Source organism: Callithrix jacchus, chromosome 18 (genome assembly GCF_049354715.1).
Source record: "Callithrix jacchus isolate 240 chromosome 18, calJac240_pri, whole genome shotgun sequence".
Classification (NCBI taxonomy): domain Eukaryota; kingdom Metazoa; phylum Chordata; class Mammalia; order Primates; family Cebidae; genus Callithrix; species Callithrix jacchus.
In genome coordinates this window covers 24,813,605-24,830,507 of record NC_133519.1, presented here as the reverse complement: position 1 = coordinate 24,830,507, position 16,903 = coordinate 24,813,605, and the positions used below count along the sequence as shown (strand labels likewise).

Sequence of the window (16,903 nt, the reverse complement as noted above, 5' to 3'; positions counted from 1 at the left end):
TTATCTATTTCTCCTAACAACTCTTACCAGTTTTTCCCCGTGTCTCTTGACACTCTGTTATTAGGCATATACACATTAAGGCTGTCTTCTTGGAGAATTGACCCCTTTATCATTATATAATGCCCTTCTTTAACCTTGATATGCTTTCTTGCTCTAATATCTGCTCTGTCTGAAATTAATATAGTGATGCCTGCTTTCTTTTGATTAGTGTTGGCATAGTACATTTTTTCTCGCCATTTACTATTAATCTTTAGGTGCCTTTATATTTAAAGTGAATTTCTTGTAGACGATATATAGTTGGGTCTTGTTTTCTGATCTACACTGACAGTCTCTTTTAACTGGTATATTTAGACTGTTGACATTCAAAGTGATTATTGATTTAGTTGGATTTCTAACCATATTTGTTAAGTTTTCTATTTGTTGCCTTTGTTCTGTGTCCTTATTTTTGTCTTCCACTATTTATAAACTTTCATGATTTTATTGAGTGATTTCTTTAATTCCATTTTCTCTCCTTTCTTAGCATGTCAGTTATTCTTATTTTTTTTAAATTTAATGGTTTTCCTAGAATTTGCAATATAAATTTATAACTACCCTAAGTTCAGTTTCATGTAACACTATACAACTTCATAGATGAGTACCTTATAATAAAATAATCCTAATTCTTCCATCTTGTCATTTGCATAATTGATATTCATTACACTTACATATAAGTATACATAAGAATATATATCATATACATAAGCATACATAATTGAATGCATTGCTATTATTTGATATTAAATCAGTTAAGAAGAAAAATAAAAGATTTTATTTTATTTTCACTTATTCCTTCTATACTCTTCCTTTTCTTATGAAAGACCAATTTCTGAACTATATTGTTGTCTTTCTCTCTAAGGAACTTCTTTAAACATTTTTTGCAAGGTTGGTCTACTGGCAACAAATTTCCTCCATTTTTTCATGTATGTGAAAGGTTTATTTCACCTTCACCTTTGAAGGATAGTTTTGCAGGATATAGAATTCTAGGTTGGTAGTTTGCATTCTTTTTTTTTTTCTTCTCAACACCTTAATATTTCACTTCATTCTCCTCTTGTTTGTATCGTTTCTGAGGAGAAGCGAAATGCAATTCTTATTTTTGTTCCTCTTTGATTTTCTGTAGTTTGAAAATTATATGCCTCGGTGTAGTTTTGGGGTTTTTTTCTTTTGGGAGATTTTGGGGGGTTTCTTGGCATCTATGCTACTTAGTATTTTCTGAGCTTCTTGGATCTTTGGTTTGGTGTATTAAGTTGGGAAAATTCTCAGTCATTGTTGTTTCTGATTTTCTTCTGTTTCTTTCTCTTTTCTTTTTTTGGTATTCCCATTACACACGTTATGCCTTTTGTAGTTGTCCTTTAGTCTTTGGATATTCTTTTCTGGGTTATTTTTGTTTGTTCTACTTGCTTTTCTGTTTTGGATGTTTCTATTGATATTTCCTCATGCTTAGAGAGAGATTCTTTCTTCAGCCATGTCCAGTCTACTAATAAGCCTGTATATAAATTTATATTTGGTATCTAAATTCTGTATTAAGTGGCAATTTCCTGGAGGACAGAGTTTATCTTTGATTTCCTTACAACTCCTAGTAGAGTTCTCTATAACAAATATACATAAATTTTATGAAATATACATATCATATTATGTCATATGAAGTATGTATGTGCCACAAAAAGGTAGAATTAAATTACTGGATGAGTGAACATCTACTAATACTGTCTCAGTCAAATGCTTAACTATATTTTCATTAGAAATGTATTTATGTGGCTGGGTACCGTGGCTCAAGCCTATATTCCCAGCACTTTGGGAGGCCAAGGCAGGTGGATCACAAGGTCAGGAGTTCAAGACCAGCCTGGCCAATATGGGAAAACCTCATCTCTACCAAAAACACAAAAATTAGTTGGGCATGGTGGTAGGAGAATCACTTGAACCTGGGAGGCAGAGGTTGTACTTGGCCGAGATCACATCACTGCACTCCAGCCTGGGTGACAGAGTGAGATTCAGTCTCAGAAAAAAGGAAATTTAATGTATTTATGTCTGATTTTTGGTAGACTCCTTGGCCTGAATCTCACCTAGGTTTTTGAACCAATACTAAACAATCCTATTACAATTCTATAAACTTAAGTTTGGCTTGCTGACTACATTTATTAGCAAATGTGGTGACTCATTCTGATTGAGTCATAGAAAATAGTGTATAAAGCCTTTGTCTTTATGTACTAATGACTGTGACTAATGACAGTGACTCTTCCTAATGACACCAAGATTGTACAGTTGACCCTTGAACAACATGAGGGTGTGTGCAGTTGAAAATTTGCATATAACTAGAGAAAAGAAAACGTGATTGAGAAAATCATAAGGAAGAGAAAATATACTATTTACTATTCATTAAGTGCAAGTGAATCATAAAGATTTTTGTCCTCATCATCTTCACACTGAGCCTTTCCCCCTTACCTCCAGTCAGTTTCTATCTGTAATAAGCTGCAGTAAAAAACAGGTCTATGTGATACATACTAGGAGTTTTTACACTAACTCCTTGGGTGACTAGAACAATAGGCTGTAACATTATAAGTATTTTCTTTTAGTAATTAAATAGTTCTGCTTCTGATTTTAGTAAGTTTCCATTTTTCTTTATTGAAAGGAGCAATGTCTACATATTTTAAAAACAGTTCACTTGGTACAGCACTGTGGTAGCCTGTACTGATGTTCACCAAATACTTTCAGTTCCCTTTCTGAGTACCTGGTAGTAATATGTATATCTTCTCCCATTGAAGTTTGATATGGTCATGTGATTGTTTTGTCAGTGAAATGAGACCAGAAGTTACATGAAGCTTTAAGAGCTAGTACAGGCTGGGCGTGGTGGCTCATACCTGTAATCCAAGCACTTTGGAGGCCAAGGCAGGCGGATCACCTGAGGTCGGGAGTTCAAGACCAGCCTGACCAACATGGTGAGACCCTGTCTTTAAAAAAAAAAAAGAAGAGCTAGTACATGTACATAATTTGCTATTTTACCTTTATCCTGCTGCAAAAACTGTAGAAGTGCAGATACAGAGCCTCCCTTAGCCTAAGTTCCTGAGTAACAACAGCATAGACAGGACCCCACCCCCTCAGTTGACCTGCTGGTGGACACGTAACATATTTTATGCCACTAAGATTGTGGGGATAGATAAGCATAACCTAGCTTATCCTGATTAATATAGCCTTCACCCCAAAACAGTAGGCTTTGGTAGTTACTAGAGGAATATAGAAGATTTGATGTACTAATATTGGCCTAGTATTTCTTTTTCTTCCTTATAGAAATGTTTATTTTACACAGCTTATATAAAATGATATTCATCTCAAGGTGATTAGAGTCATTCTCCATGTTTCAAAATATTTTTCTTTGAATTAGAATCTTTGCTTGAGAAATTTTATTTTATTTATTTGTTTTTGAGTTAGGGTTTCATTCTGTTGCCCTGGCTGGAGTGCAGTCAGCCATCAATCACTACAGCCTTAAACTCCTGAGCTCAAGCATTCCTCCCACTTCAGCCTCCTGAGTAGCTGGGACTAAGGAATATGCTACTATGGCTAGCTAAGTTTTTTTTTTTTTTTTTTTTTTGTAGAGATGGGGTCTTGCCACGTTGCCCAGGCTGGTCTTGAATTCCTGGCCTCAAGCTATTGTCTCGGCTTAGCCTTTTCAAAATGCTGGGACTACAGATGCGAACCACCGTTCCTGGCTGAGAAACTTTAATAAGATGTTTTTACACCTGCCAATGATAGAATTGTAAATTTCTTGAAAGTAGTGACCATCATCATTCATTTTTGCATTTAACCTTTTATTCAACAAATTTTTGTTGAGTGCTCATTATTTGCCAGGTACAGAGTCTAGGAAGATGTTCAGGGAACTCTAGATAGTTTGGTAAAACTGGCAGGCAGCAGGCAGAGCCAAAGACTGTAAAGCACTTTGTTAACAAAGTTGACGTCTGAATACTTTAACAATTTCATAAGTGATCCATACTTCACTTTAAAATAGTTTAGCCACATTCAGTACTTACGTTTACAATGCCATATTCAAGGTGACATAGACCAAGTTTTAACGCTTCTGAGACCACCAGTACATAATATTTTACAACTTAGTTAACTTCTTTTTACATATCTTAGAGTTATGCTTTTTCTCTTCTATCACTATCTTTTCATTCCTCCAATGCACCAAGTACCTTCTCACCTGGGGGCCTTTGCATATGCCATTTTCTTTGCCTGTTTTCCCTTAGTTTAGGAAAGCACTGGATGCCATCTCTATTGAAATTGCTGGTACCATATTCATAGAAAGAATATATTTGTCTATGTTATCTCGTGCTTTTAGAAATCTACCAGTAAAATTAGAAGTTTTTCTCCCATAGCTAATATAAAAATTAAGAAATAAGAAATTAGGTGCTGTCAGAAAGTTTAATTATCTCAATTATCACAGAAGAAAATTTTCTCATCACATTGCCAGGTGGTTTCAAGCAACTATTATTTACAAAATTAAAAACTTAAAAGCTAGGTTCTATTTCTGGTCTTTATTGTAAAAATCTAAATACCTTTTGCAGAGATAGTGTGGAAGAATAAGGTTCCCTTTTCGTTCTCTCTCCCATCACCTTCTGCCTTTCCTTCTAGGGATTCTTCAGCAAGCGCCTGAAAGGCTCCATCAAGAGGACCAAAAGCCAGTCAAAGCTTGACAGAAACACGAGCTTTCGGCTTCCATCCCTTCGCAATACAGATGACAGGTAGGAGGTTAACTTTCTCAAAAAAAAAAAAAAAAAAGCAATTTGAGACTGAATTTTGTTAAGGCATTTTGGTCTTTTCTGAATTTGAATCAATGACAAATAGAAAAATACAATAAAAAAGTGACTTTTATGTCTAGTTCATATTAAGGCAAGATGCAAAATATTGACTCAACTACCCAACCAGTTTAAGAATCTTACAATATTGGAGAGTTTGTGGATACATAAAAATTAATTTCAGAATCAGTTAAGCTGTTTCTATAGAATCAGGTTATAATGGTGAGAGGTATATCATTTATTTTGTTTTTGGTAGAATGACTATAAAGAATAATGATTTATGATAGCTAAAAAGTTTCAGCACTGTCACAGGATGCTTCATACTGTTGATATCTTGTTTCAGCTTTATAATAACCCTATATGATAAATATTATATCATCACCATTCTATAGATGAAGAATCTGAAGCACAGAGAGGTTAAATGATCTTACCCAGGGTTATGGTATTTGAACTTGCACAGTTTGGCTCCAGAGTTCATGCTTTTTACTGCTATGTTCTGTATGTACAGCATATGAAATCAGCCTTGTTGGTTTGCAATTACAACTAGAAGACGTGCTGAAAAGGAAGCCTGAGTGGATTTCAATAATTAGGACTACTAGTTTGACTAATCCTCAAATGTACAGCTCCCTAAGGGTGATATTCTTTGAAAACCATTGAATGTGTGCTAACACATTTTTGACACATCATGTCTCGATAATGTTCAAAATTTTGGAAATAGTGCTTATGGTATCCGCATTAGCATATCATTACCGCCACCAGTATTTATTAAGTACTTATTCTATTCCATACATGTTAAATGTAGTCTCTCATGTAATGCATCAACCCCAGATACTATTATTCTAATTTTATAGATGAGGAACTGAGGCATAAACAGTTTGAGAAACTTGCCCAGGGTTACATAGCTAGTAAGTAGTAGAGCTGGGCTTTGAACTCAGCTCTGCCTCTCATATTTGATACTCTGATTTATGGGTTTGTTTTTTTTTTTCAGTAAGTGACTTTGTTTTCAGTTATCTACTTGGAAAACAGAAATAAAATTAGAGATTTGCCAAGCAGATGATTACTGTCTTTATTTTGTAAATGAAGGGACTTGATGAGGGACTATTGCTTTATTAGCTCTTACCAAATTAAAGGTGCTCTGTGAAATTTGCAAGTCACCCCAATTTGCAGTATATATGTATGTTATTATTATCTCTTTTATACTTCTTTGTTTTAAGGTAATCATAAAAATGATTTTTAAAATACTTTTCTTAGTTTCCTATTATTCTATAATTTTCATCATTCCAGGAAATCAAAGCATTTTATGAATGTCTCAAAAAAAGAGAATAGTAATTTTTTTCAGATTTTTGATTCTTAAGAACACATATGTTGTGCAGCAAATAAAACACTCCCAATTCAATAGCCAGTTTCTTAAACTCTGCAACATCATATGGAAACTTGGGAGACAAGACTTTTTTTATAAGTTTACCTTATTTTTTAACCTTGCATTAAATATTACCTTCACTGTTTCAAACAAAGAGCTCTCTCCTAGTCCATTTTGTTTTAGGTTGCCCATGGGAATTGCTTGATTGAATTACCAAGAGATTATATTCTCCCAGAGTTTCTTGTTTTGCTATTATATAGTTACTATATTTTTAGCCTTTCCAGTGATCTAAAAGTATTATTTGTGACTTTTATGCTATTATGCTTTAATCAATAGCAAAGTCTTTCTTAAGTACAGCACAATAAAAAAGGGCTAGTAAATCTCAAATATTAAGCAACCCTTTTAATTTATAAACTCCATTGGAATAGCAGACGTTTTCTGTACAGAAATTTTTCAAAAAAAACTTTATTTTTGTATAGGGATGTACTCAATAGAGCTTGAATATGTTACCATTTTTTAAAAAGACTCTTGTCTTCAGATCATGTGAACACTCAGAAATAGAGCTAAGATACAAGATATTGATCAGCTGAGTTCTTTGAATTAGTGGCCTTATAGTTGTGACCAAGTATTTTCTGAAGACCTCTGATTTTCTTGGTTCAGATGCATCAATTGCTGAAGTCAACCACTTCTTTCAAAATGGTATACAGATCGGGTGTGGTCACTCACACCTGTAGTCCCAGCAGTTTGGGAAGCCAGGGCAGGTGGATCACAAGGTCAGGAGCTGGAAAGCAGCCTGACCAATATAGTAAAACGCCATCTATACTAAAAATACAAAAATTAGCTTGGCGTGGTGGCACATGCCTGTAGTCCCAGCTGCTCGGGAGGCTGAGGCAGAAGAATCGCTTGAAACCAGGAGGCAGAGGTTGCAGTGAGCCAAGATTGTGCCACTGTACTCCAGCCTGGGTGATACAGCAAGACTCCATCTCAAAAAAAAAAAAAAAAAGAAAAGAAAAAGAATAAAATGGTCAGTATACAATGTCTAAATCTAAGTAGCAAAACATTTTTATTCTATTATCCAATCTATGGAACCGCTAGTTAAATGTAGTAAGCAGCTTTTTATTTTTCCAGTTTTTAAATTATAAATAGAATACTCATTTGCCTTTGCTGTTTTAGAGGGGGAAAATGTTTCAGTATATAAGTAGAAAGAAAAAGAACTAAAGACCCTCTTTATCTTCCCTATCTCCCTATATAAATAACCTTATTAACAATTTGTATATTTTCAAACCTTTTTAAAAACCCATACATAAAAAGAACTCAAGTATATGTTTTCCACGTTTCAGTATAAATAGGATTATATTATGTATTACTTTGTGACTTGCTTTTTAGTATAAATATTTTGTACTCTGTCAGTAAATGTCAGTTCACACCATTCTTTTTAACAACTGAATCTTCTCATGCTACAGTGTTTTTAACATAATTTACCTCACTTCTGTATTGATGGACATTTACATTGTTTCTTTTTTTTGATACAAAATAGAGATGTCAGGAACATTTTTGAACATGTACCCTTTTGTACTGGTAACTGGGTTGGATTTCAGAAGTAGAACTGTTTGGTATACAGTATGTATGTTATCAAATTTTCCTTCAAAAAACGACCTTTCTCACCAACAGATTAAGATTACTTTTGTCATTCAGACAACCTTTTCCATTTTATCAATATGTTGAAAGAATATTAATAATAAACCCATGTTGTATTTATTATGTGACAGATAATTTTCTAAGTACTTTACGTAAACTAACTCATTTAATCATCACAACCACCCGAGGAGATAGTCATTGTCATTACCCCTATTGAAGATGAGGAAACTGAGACACAGAGAAATTCATAAATTTCCTGAGGTTATACAGCTTGGAAAGAAGTGAGGTTCAAACCCAAGAAGATTGACTTTAGAGCCAAATTTTTAATCTTTACTATTTGCATCTCTAAAAGATGGGATGGGGGAATGTCTTTGTTTTGATTTGTATTTTGCTAATGCTTAGTATATTGAGTATCCTGTCACATATTTTCTTCTTTTGTGACTTACCTGTTTCCTTTACCCATTTTTCTGTTGAGTTGTTTGTCCTATTTCTTATGATTTGGAATAGTACTTTTTATTACTAGAGATAGTAAGCCACTACTATGCATGTTGCTAAAATTTTCTCCCAATCTGTTTCTTGTGTTTTAAAATCATGTCTTCTTGTTACATGGAAGTATTCAATTTTTCTTTCTCTGATATATTTTTGTGTGTGTGGCTTATCTGGTCAAGTCTGAACATAACAGTGAACTCAAGAGGTGAGGAACCTGTTTCTTACTGATGCTGTGCAAATCACTTTATTTTTCCCTATTTCAAGAGAGAGAAATATTCTGTCTGGAGCTATCCAGAGGATAATGAAATAGTGGACATGACATTTGGAAATCTTCAAAGTGGTTTTTTTGTTTGTTTGTGGGGTTTGTTTGTTTGTTTGTTTGTTTTTGGAAACAGAGTCTCGCTCTGTCACCCAGACTGGAGTGCAGTGGCGCGATCTCGGCTCATTGCAACCTCTGCCTCCTGGGTTCAAGTAATTCTCCTGCCTCAGCTTCCCAAGTAGCTGGGATTACAGGTGTAAGCCACCGTGCCCAGCCAGAAATCTTCAAGGTCTTTGAGATAAACTACAAACCTTATCTTGACTCATAACATTTTTATTTTTATTTTTTGAGACAGTGTCTTGTTCTGTCACCCAGGCTGGAGTGCAGTGGCACAATCACAGCTCAATGCAGCCTTCCCCTCTTGAGCTTACTTAATTAATCCTCCTGCCTCAGCCTTCTGAGTAGCTGGGACTACAGGCATACACCACCATGCCTGGCTTATTTTTATACTTTTTGTAAAGATAGGATTTTGTCATGTTCCCTAGGCTGGTCTCATAGTCCTGGGCTCAAGCAATTTGCCGCCTTGGCCTCCCAAAGTGCTAGGATTATAGATGTGACTTGGTTGATCAAGAAAGACCTTAGTGGTTACAGGTTTGTCTTGTTATAAACTCTCTTAGGAGACCCTGATGGAATTTGTTACCAGTGCTGCTTTTTGGGTCAATTTATAATGATTCTTAAACTCAGAATTTCCTTTTGGGAGCACAGGCATAATAAGTGAAATTTTACAAAATAATTAATGTTTCTAAAATTCAAATGTATTGATATACAGTAACACATTCAATATGTGACAGTTATGTACACGCTACTGTGCCTTGTGCTGCAGAGAATATGGCATAGAGAACCAAAGATACAGGCCTCAATTTCGAGGAGTCCAGTAAAAGACGTAAGTGTCAAGGAGGAAATAGTATCAATGAAGATAAAATTACTTCTTGCTGAGTGTATCAGGAGAGACCTTAGAGAGCAATGGCCTGTGAGTTGAATCTTACATGTGTAATTTGAACATAGAAATAGACACACACATAGAACTTTCTTTGGAATGGAAATAATGAGCAAAAGTAAAAAGCAGGAAATTATGGAGCTTGAAGAGAATTACTGAATAGTTCATGGTATTAACATGTAAAGGGGCAAGGTAGGAAATAAGTTTGGAAAGGTAAAATTCCAGTTTTTAACTTAATAGGTAAAAACTATTCTGCTTTTCTTTGTCTTAAAAATTAATATGAGAAACAAATATGAACTCCATCTTTAATGACACTAGGAAAATATGAGTGATACGTTACTTAATCTACAATTCTCACTTAGAGGGCCAACACATATAGTTACCTACAAAAGAAAATTCTAAAAAGAAGTCTATACTTAGGATTTAGTTTAGTTGCCAATTAACAGTTATTCAAAATGGAAATGACTTAAACAAGGTAGAATTTTTTTTCACTTGTATCTGAAAGTGGACAGTCCTGTCCAAGTCTGCCATCTTTAGAATCTTCAAGAATCACGAGGTCAAGAGATGGAGACCATCCTGGTCAACATGGTAAAACCCTGTCTCTACTAAAAATACAAAAAATTAGCTGGGCATGGTGGCACATGCCTGTAATCCCAGCTACTCAGGAGGCTGAGGCAGGAGAATTGCCTGAACCCAGGAGGCGGAGGTTGCGGTGAGCCAAGATCGCGCCATTGCACTCCAGCCTGGATAACAAGAGCGAAACCCCGTCTCAAAAAAAAAAAAAAAAGAATCTCTTTATAGGCACAAGATAGCTACTAGACCTCCAAGCATAACATATTTGTTTTAGATACCAGAAAGGATGGGTGCATACCTTCCAGCTGAGTTATGTCCCTTTAAAGCAATCTCTCTTAAACCATACCCAGTTGACTTTGACTTCTATCTCATTGCCACCTTTTTCTAAGGGAGGCTGGGAAACTTTATACCTGGCTATATTAGTGGGCCCAATAATATAGGAATCTGTTCTTAAGAAAAGAGAGAAGGATGGACAGTGAGTGGTAAGATAGCTAGCAGTCTCTGTATAGGAGGTTGATTTACCCACCTACTCTGGAAAGGTTCAGCTTCCACTCAGCTCTAGAAGCTCAGCAGCCAGCCTTACACCTGTCACATAGCAGTTTGGAGAAATTGAACCACCCTGGAGAAAAGGACTTATAGATAGCTACATTTGTATCTGTAGGTCCTTTACACCTATTAAAATCTCAGCTGGTAAATTCATTCCTATGTAGATCCAAGAGAAAAAAAAAAACATGTTCATTCAAAAACTTGTATATGAATATTCATAACAACACTATTCATGATAGGCAAAAAGTGATAACAACCCAAATGTCCATCAACTGATCAGTAGATATACAAAAACATGATATACCCATACAATAGAATATTTGTCAGCAATAAAAAGAGTACTGGTATATGCCGCAATGTGTATTCATGTTTTCAACCTTGAAAACACTGAAGTGGGAGGATCGCTTGAGCCTAGGTCAGTGCTGCAGTAAGCCATGATTGTGCCACTGCACTCCAGCCTGGGAGATAGAGAGAGACTCTGTCTCAATAATAATAATAAGCCAGTCAGTCACAAAGTACGACATATTATTTGATTCCATTTATAAGAAATGGAAATGCCAAGAATAGGCAAATCAATTTATATCATTGTGAAATATCTGAATGCTAAAGTTTAAAAATGCATATATTAAAATCTCCTAGAAAGAAAAAATAGGTTACATACAAAGGAACGTTGGGGGTGGCGGGATGACATTGGAATTCTCAGTAGAAATAATGAAAATCAGATGTTAGTGGAGTAATGTCTTGAAAATTCTGAGGGGAAATTATTTTCAACCCAGTATTCCATACCCAGAGCAGATCTTGAATGTCAGACTGAGGAGTTTGGATTTTAGTCTATAAACAATAAGGAGCCTTTAAACATTTTGATTAAGGCAATGACCTAATCAGAATTGTTCTATGGATGGATTAATCCAGTAGTGGAATTTCAGGTAACTTAGTTTGCAGATACTAAGTTTGAGAGACCGGTTAGCAAAAAGCTATCAGAAGATAAAATGAAGGCTCCAAGGTGGACAGTAGCAGTGGAAATGGAGAGGCAGAGACAAGATAGGAGGAACATTTTAGAGGCAAAATCAATAGGATGTCACAAAGTCATCATTGTTCCAAAGCCATCTAATCAGATAAAAGCCAGTAAAGTGATTTCCTAGAATCAATATTGGCAGCATTTTCACATTAAAGCCATGTCATGTAGGAGGGTGTTGGGACACAAAAAGACTCTGTGATGTTTCTGCCTTTCATTCAAATGCACTTACAACTAGGAAATGACTGAAAACAGTGGTACTATATTATCAGGCATTCCAAGATTCCAAATGCCTATTGCCAGCCTTGCTTTGGAAGTGCTACTTAAATTTACCAAAGACTAAAGAAAGGTAAAGATGAGCATATGGAGTCGAATATTCTCACCCACTCCAAACTGCCCTCAAATAAAAACCTTCACAGTAATGTTTTCATTTCTAAGGCTCACTAACAAAGTATGCTTTTTAGTAGTCTACTTTTTCTTTGTCAAAAGATACCTGAAAGTATGTATGGTGTTCATTGGTAGGTGGAATTATGGAACAATATTTTCAGCCTTTTGAGTATCTCCTTTTTTAACTTTTTATTTTGAAATGATACATTTATAGAAAGTTGCAAAAATAGTATATAGAGTTCTGCAGACCCTTCTCCCCAGCTTTCTGCGATAGTGAGGTCTTATAACTGTAGTAAAATATCAAAACCAAGTAATGGACATTGGTACAGTAATATTAAATAGATTGCAGACTTTATTCAGTTTTCACCAATTTTACATGCGTTCATTTGTGTGTGTATGTGTGGTTATGTGCAGTTTAATCATATGTATAGATTTGTGTAACTACTACCATGATCAAGATAAAGAACTGTTTCATTACCAAGAAAGAACTCCCTATGCTACCCTTTTATAGTCATACCCACTTCCCCACACCTATCACATTCCCTAAAACACCACTAATTTGTTTCCCACCTCTGTAGTTTTATTATTTTAAGAATACTGTTTAAAAGAATCATATAGTGTATAATTGGTTGAGATTGGCTTATTTTTACTGAACATATGCCCTTGAGGTCCATCTAGATTGTTACATGTATCAGTAGTTTGTTTCTTCTATTGCTGAGTAGTATTTCATTGCATGGATGTACTAAGGTTTGTTTAACCATTCACCCATTGAAAAACATTTGGGTTGTTTCTAGTTTTTGTTATTATTAGTATAAATAAAGCTGCTGTGAACAGTTAGATACAGGTTTTCGTGAACATGTTTTCCCTTCTGTGGGGTAAATGCCCTAGAGTATAATTGCTGGGTTCTATGGTATATACATGTTTAGGTTTGTAAGAAACTAAAAACTATTTTCCAGAGAGCTTGTACCATTTTACATCCTGATAAGCAATGTTTGCAGGGGAATTTTTGTGTCCCAAGAGATTTTCACCTCTGTTTTCTTTTAAAAGTTTTATGATTTTAGCTTTTATATGTAAGTACATGATCCATTTAGAGTTAATCTGTGGTTGCTTTAAATAAAAGATCTTAATTCAGAACTTATTGGTGTTCTGAATACATATTCTGTGTGTGGGGGTGGGGGTGTATGTATATATATTTTTTTAAGAGACAAGGTCTTGCTCTGTTACCCAGGCTAGCATACAGTGGTACCATCATAGTTCACTGTAACCTTGAACTCCCGGGCTCAAGCAGTCCTCCTGCCTTAGCCTCTTAAAGTGCTGGGATTATAGGCATGAGCCACTGCACCAGGCCCAGTTTGAGATATTACAAGATACTAATCAAAACTACAAACTTGCCCCAGCCAAACCAGTTATAGGCAGTCTGGCTGCCTTTGGAGACGGAAGTATCGTAGACTACTTAGGTCTCTCCTCATCTGCTCTTCCCCTCTAGCTTACTAACCATGTTTTTAGGTACCCTCCAGGTTTTAGGGAAAGAGAGGTAAAAAAAAAGATGAGAAAGATGACAAGAAAGTACTAATACTACAGTCTTAGCCTGCCATAATGCTCTCTGAGCCTAGCAGAAATTTAAAGCTGACTTTTCTCTCATGGGGTGATTTAGGGACTTTTTCAGAGATTTATCATCCCTGAGGAGCTCTCACCTATAGTTTTACTGACTTTGACAGAGGCATTTCTCTTCCAGGTGCTCACTTGCAACTCCTTTCTAGGAAAGAGTTCTTGATGCTTTGGTTTCTTCATCACACAGTCTTATGGTCCACAGAATACTGCCACACATCTTTTGCCCTGACAGCCTCTAGGAGTGCAGGCTGATTCAAGAGCGTGAATACTCTTGCTCTGCCACCAACAGTTAGTTGGTCATTTCTCATCATCTAGATTTCCCAGATGGAATCAAACCCAGTTCTTTAGGTATATTTTACCTTTCTCCCTTGAAGGTAGCAGGAGGATGAGCCTCACAACTTCTTTCAAAAATTATTTCTCACAAAATCTTTCCCATTCTTGATTCTCTGACCACTTTTTATTGTCTTGACATAACCGAGAGAATCAAGGTAGTAGAACTGGTTCTAAAATATTTCCTTTGTAAATGCTGCAGTTTGTCTCGTACTTTATTTTGGTATACAGAATCTGTTTTATCTGGGTGTCTCAATTGTAATTTCAATTTTAATGTCTCATTACCTATGTATGTAATACTTCCATAAATCTCTAATATTCAGCTACCATACAAAATGCAACAACATGACCATCTTTCCCTCTCAATATGATACCCTGCCACTCCTACCAAAAGTCTTCTTTATAGTTTAATACTTGTCATACTATTTCATATTTCTCTGCTTTTGATCTTGCTCTCTGCTCTAACCTAATTGCCATTTCCATTCCTATACCCTGTCCTTTGTTAAGCTTACTTCCTAGTTTATCCTCATGCAGCAGTACCCAAGTCAGGAGTTACATGCTTCCTCCCTTCTTTTTGGTATTCTTCCCTCATATCATTCTAGACTGAGTGCCTACCCTACCCCCCCAACTATCTGTGGCCAACTTAGGACTAACTGCCTTTTTTTTTTTGAGACGGAGTTTCGCTCTTGTTACCCAGGCTGGAGTGCAATGGCACGATCTCGGCTCACCGCAACCTCCGCCTCCTGGGTTCAGGCAATTCTCCTGCCTCAGCCTCCTGAGTAGCTGGGATTACAGGCACACACCACCATGCCCAGCTAAGTTTTTGTATTTTTAGTAGAGACGGGGTTTCACCATGTTGACCAGGATGGTCTCGATCTCTTGACCTCGTGATTCACCCGCCTCGGCCTCCCAAAGTGCTGGGATTACAGGCTTGAGCCACCACGTCCAGCCTAGGACTAACTGCTTTCTATTGAATCTATCTTTTCATAGGTCTGCTTACTGTACAGATTGAAAGCTTCTACAGGATGCAATCTGTGTATCTTCATCCCCTAGTATAATGACTGTTCTATTGAGGAACTCAATATACATTTGTTGGCCTGAAACAGAAAAGGAGAGTCAAAACTGACTTCCAGATAATACAGAATTACAATCTTTCAAAATATGGTCTATGTGGATATGACAACTTCTCAGAAATTACTGGACTTCAGGCCATTAATTAATCAATACAGTCTAGCTATCGATTATAGAATTTCCCATTCCAGATTTACAGCCATGGGACCAATCAAGGATCCCTTAGTTTTATGAACCAAAACCCAATCAGAGTTTCTAATTGCATCATGATAGCATTTTAAATTCATTAGAATGCTTTATCTTAATAGAAAAAAAATATTTCCACATATTTATTCCATCTTTGTATTCTTTCAGTGAACAGTATATTCAAGAATAGCTTTGCTGATCTCAGCCAGATGAATAATTTACATAAAATGAACTAATGCATATCATATCACTGCAAAAAAAGCTCTATGTCTATAATCATACTCCACGTTTGTATTGTACTGCAGCTTATGAAATAGATGTGAAATTATAGATTGCTGCATTTGATTCTCACAATAACTATGTGAGATGTAGGAAAAGAAATCATTATCCACATTTTGCAATGAGATAACTAAGGTTCAGAAAGAATAAATTATTTACTGCATGTCACATGACTAGTAAGTGGTTTGAGCTGATGTGAATATGTAGGGCTTTTGGCTTCATGTTGAGTGTTTTTTCCATTATACTCTTTGTTGTGTGTGTTGATAGGAGTCCTAACTTGCTGACCAAAAAAAAGGAAAAACAAAAGCAAAAAATATACACACACACACACACACACACATACACACACCCCCTCTTATACCAGCAAAATACTGTATAGTATTGAGTCAATTTGCAATCATAGTATTTCTGCATTTTGGAAATATACAAAGCTGGCTCCCTACTGTACTCTTTTCATCTCTCCTCCTCTGCCAAAAAATCCAAATGTATTGAATAAAAACTTAAAACACTAAAATAAAATATAGCTTATTTCTTATGATCTTGGAATTAAAAAACCTTTTGTAAAAATAAACTGGGAGAAAATAATTATGGCAGAAAAAACTAATTTACTTAATATACAAAGAGTATTTACATATCAGTTAATTTTAATGATTAGAAAATTGGTTTAAGAACATGGAATAGCAGTTTATAATTCACAGAAAAGGGAACTGAGATTGCCAATAAACATGTACAAATGTCCTCAATCTCATAATTAAAGAAATGCACACTAAAGCCATAATGAAATATTATTTTTTACTAATTATACAGGCAAAAGATTTTGAAGTTCAGCCACATCTCATGTTGGGGATAGCATGTAGAAACATGCACTGCTGATAAACATTTAAATTGATGCCATCTTTATGGAGGGTAATTGAGCCATATCAAAAATTTAAATGCATATGCCCTTGGATCTAGCAATTTCACATCTGAGAATTTAAAGTATGAATATATGCATATGTACATGAAGAGATATATATATGTATGTACATATACACTAAGATACTCTGAATTTTGTTGCTAATCACAAAAAATAATGAAACTTAGATAGTCATCAGGAAGTGTAAACTATTATAGGCTCATGTAAAGGAATACTATATGGTCATTACAAAAAGATGAAATATATCTATATGTTCCAGTATGGTTAGAAGTCCAAAATATTCTCTTCAAAACAGTATTGTAGCATCCCATTATGGTAAATGAATATATATATATATGTCTATATATGTATATACATTTATATTTATATTTATGTATATTATGTTAAATACATGCAAATATATCATTATATAAATATATGTAA

General features: G+C 35.3%; 1 protein-coding gene across 14 annotated transcripts in view; it reads left to right on the top strand.

The window, feature by feature from the left end:
* The window catches only part of RASAL2 (RAS protein activator like 2), a 385,295-nt gene that overhangs the window by 314,150 nt on the left and 54,242 nt on the right, over window positions 1-16,903 (top strand). For all 14 annotated transcript variants that reach the window (XM_002760332.6, XM_008984955.5, XM_008984954.5 and 11 more), the window contains one exon: window positions 4,660-4,769. In XM_002760332.6, the coding sequence (XP_002760378.3) occupies window positions 4,660-4,769 (110 nt within the window). The remainder of the gene's footprint in view (window positions 1-4,659; window positions 4,770-16,903) is intronic.